At 35.0% G+C, this 3,040-nt stretch overlaps 1 protein-coding gene across 1 annotated transcript in view; it reads right to left on the bottom strand.

Annotated features, from left to right (window-relative positions):
* Positions 1–3,040, bottom strand: part of BLOC1S6 (biogenesis of lysosomal organelles complex 1 subunit 6) — an 18,853-nt gene continuing 15,813 nt past the window's right edge. Inside the window, exon 5 of the mRNA XM_019668668.1 lies at positions 1–2,755. Coding sequence (XP_019524213.1) covers positions 2,636–2,755 — 120 coding nt within the window. The 3' untranslated portion in view covers positions 1–2,635. The remainder of the gene's footprint in view (positions 2,756–3,040) is intronic.

Below are 3,040 nucleotides of genomic sequence, written 5' to 3'. Positions count from 1 at the left end.
TTTGGATAATTCAGAGGCTTTTAATTAAATGCGTAGAAAAGTAGTCCTCATTGTACAAGCTCCAAATCAGACAAATCAGACAAGCTGTATCCACCCAATAACTGAGGACACAATCCTTGTTACAGTCCATATCTGCATAGCCACATGATACCTCCTACCAAGTAAATACAAAATTAACCCATTTTAGTTCAGTACATGTGTGACAGTTTCAAAATAAAGGCAATTTTTTTTCAAACAAAAAACCAAAGGCAAGTTTTCAGCCCTAGTACCAAGTCATTATTTTGTGCAAAAATACAGTAAAACTAATTGTAAGGGTTCTGTTCAGATTTCATCAGTAAGATATGTTTCTATGCTATTGAAATACAGCTAAAGTTTCAGATTTTAATTACCAAAGTAACTACTTCTTATTTACAATTTACCTAAAAATAGTGAATGCTCATATATATTCTTAACATTTTAAAAATCCTCAAAACTTAAATAATACAATTCAAAAGTATATGTGCCTTGCCATTTATTCAATAAACATGATTTATTTTAATACAGGTCACAGAAGTTCAATGAATTAACTAGAATCTTTGTATCTTTCCTGCATGCTATCTATTTCAGTCTTAAAACTGACTTTATATCAAAAAAGCAGTCCAGAACTTATTTCATAAGATTAATCCCAAGAGTTACTGGGTGGCCTTTAAACTATTTTACTTCTTTTAATATAAATCACTAGGTAGCTGGACCAGTAGTAGTTCCTTACATCAGAATTATCTGGGGAGCTCTTTAAAATCTGCATGAGCACCACATCAGAACTAATGAGTAAGAATCTTCCTGAATGTCTGGTGGTTGTGTTTTTTAAGTTCCCAGGTGATAATGATATGCAGCCTAGCGTGGGATCCTCTGACCCAGACCACTAGACCAGTGGTTCTCAACCTTTAAGGTGCATCAGAATTACTTGGGGAAACTTTTTTTAAAAGAGGCAAAACAAACATATTTACCTCAGTAGATTGAGAGTAGTGCCCAAGAACCAGCTGTTAAATAATCATTGCAGCTGGTCCACAAACCACTCTAAGAAACAATGCACAGCCTTTGTAGGTTTGGTTATAAAAGAGTCGCAGCAATTCAGGTGATGTTGTCCCACAATCGCTAATGAATCCTGCCCTAGGCAATTTTAGCTGGTATTTGAGGGCAACACGTGGCCTTTTAAAATAGAATATATTCTTAAATACAAGGTCAAAGTCAAGTGAATTGAGAGATCATAATTCATTCATTCTAAAGAAGAGAAAGGCTTTCAAACAAACTATTTAAACCTTTAAACAGACTAGTTCTTAGCACTCAAATCTAAAGCCTTCTCCATCATTAATCAGCGTGATATGTGATCAGAGGTAGTAACTCCAGCTTACCTAAAATGTAATATAGATTATAAAAGATATACATTCTAATCAACACTGTTACAGGTTCTATTTATATAGTCTCTATGTAACAGATTGGAGGCTAGTTGGATATTAAATAATATTAAAATAGTGAATAATATACTCTCAATTTTAAACAATAAAACTATATAATTTCCCTCACATAAGTTTCTCCTTATGATATCGGGGAGGGGAGGGGGGTGGTCTAGAAAACACTAAAGATATCATGCTTCCTCTTTTGTGAAGAAGCCACTTACTAATTTTCCACAATTCTTGTCATTATCTATAAAATGGAAAGTTGGTACAATATACCATTCTACTTTAAGAATTTTTTAAAAGCACAGAAAAAATAACCACATGTAAGGCCACGCAGCATCAGAGGATAGACAGAACTAGTGGTTAGATCTCCCATCTGGAAAGGTGGGCTCACTATCTTACCAACTTGACAACTATATCTCAGTGTGTGACGAATCTTACTAGGTATTATAAATAAGCAAATTACGGTATATAATATGCCAAGCTTTAGTAACAGATATAATCTACTTTGAACCCAGAAGCTACATAAGAACTAAATAGCAACGACAATGCTAGGAAGAAAACAGAGTGTATGGTTAGTGGAATCTATCTGGCATCTTGCTCACCCAATCCAATGTCTAAGATGCTACTATTCCCTGTGAACACAGTTTTCTGTCATGTTCTTCACAAAGGATTGCTTATACCACCTCTTTTCCAGTGGCATATATGATTAAACAGTTGGCATTTCTTTTTAACCAAGCAATGAAAAAGCAACTGCCAGAAACCAGCATTGTACTGCCAGAAAGGCAAATCGTTTCATAAAATAAGAAACTGAAAGTTTTACATCCACACTTAAGAATCTAAAAAACTCATACTAATTTCTAAGCACTTAGTCTAGACTATTAAAACAATCAGACCATTTACCGGTTTATAAATGATTCATGGCCAAAATGATGCATTTTAAAATTAAGCCAAACATAAGTTGAAAAATTACATATAAATACTATCCAAACCAAGTGACGTTAAAGTCTTTTACTCAAAAAAACAAAAGCCTCTGGAATGGCTAAAATGAAGATACAGAGATAGCATTCCTGGGGGAAGGATTTCAAAACAGAACACAATGGTGTAAGGCACTACCTTATCTTCAGTCTACACTTAGGTCATCTTAAATCTAAAGAATATGGGGTGGGGGAAGGAAACACACACACACATTCAACTTTTCAAGTCCTTTTGGCTGGTTTGGCTGTTAACTGCTTTTCTCTTTCAAATTCCTTCTCTCGTTGCTGCTCCCTTTCCAGCTCTTCTTTCTGCCTCTTCTGCTGCAGCTTAAGTGCTCTTTTCTATGTCAAAAAATTGAAAAACCAAGAGAACAATCAAGACTTATAGGTTATGGCCTAATTTAAAAGTAATACTGCTTTGATTTGAGGTAATCATTACTTATTAATAAACTGCGTATGTAACTTAAATGCATTCTGGGTAATTAAGGCCCCCAAAAATATTTGTTACTCCACATTCATTTTTTTTTTAGCTGAGCCATCCTGCCAACTGTTGGCAGCTCAGCGGCAGCTCAGCTCAAGCCAGGAATTGAACCAGTAACCCTGTTGCTCAGAGCTCGCACTCTTGAG

This window comes from Hipposideros armiger, unplaced genomic scaffold (genome assembly GCF_001890085.2).
Source record: "Hipposideros armiger isolate ML-2016 unplaced genomic scaffold, ASM189008v1 scaffold_531, whole genome shotgun sequence".
Classification (NCBI taxonomy): domain Eukaryota; kingdom Metazoa; phylum Chordata; class Mammalia; order Chiroptera; family Hipposideridae; genus Hipposideros; species Hipposideros armiger.
This window is presented reverse-complemented; position numbering and strand designations above follow the sequence as displayed.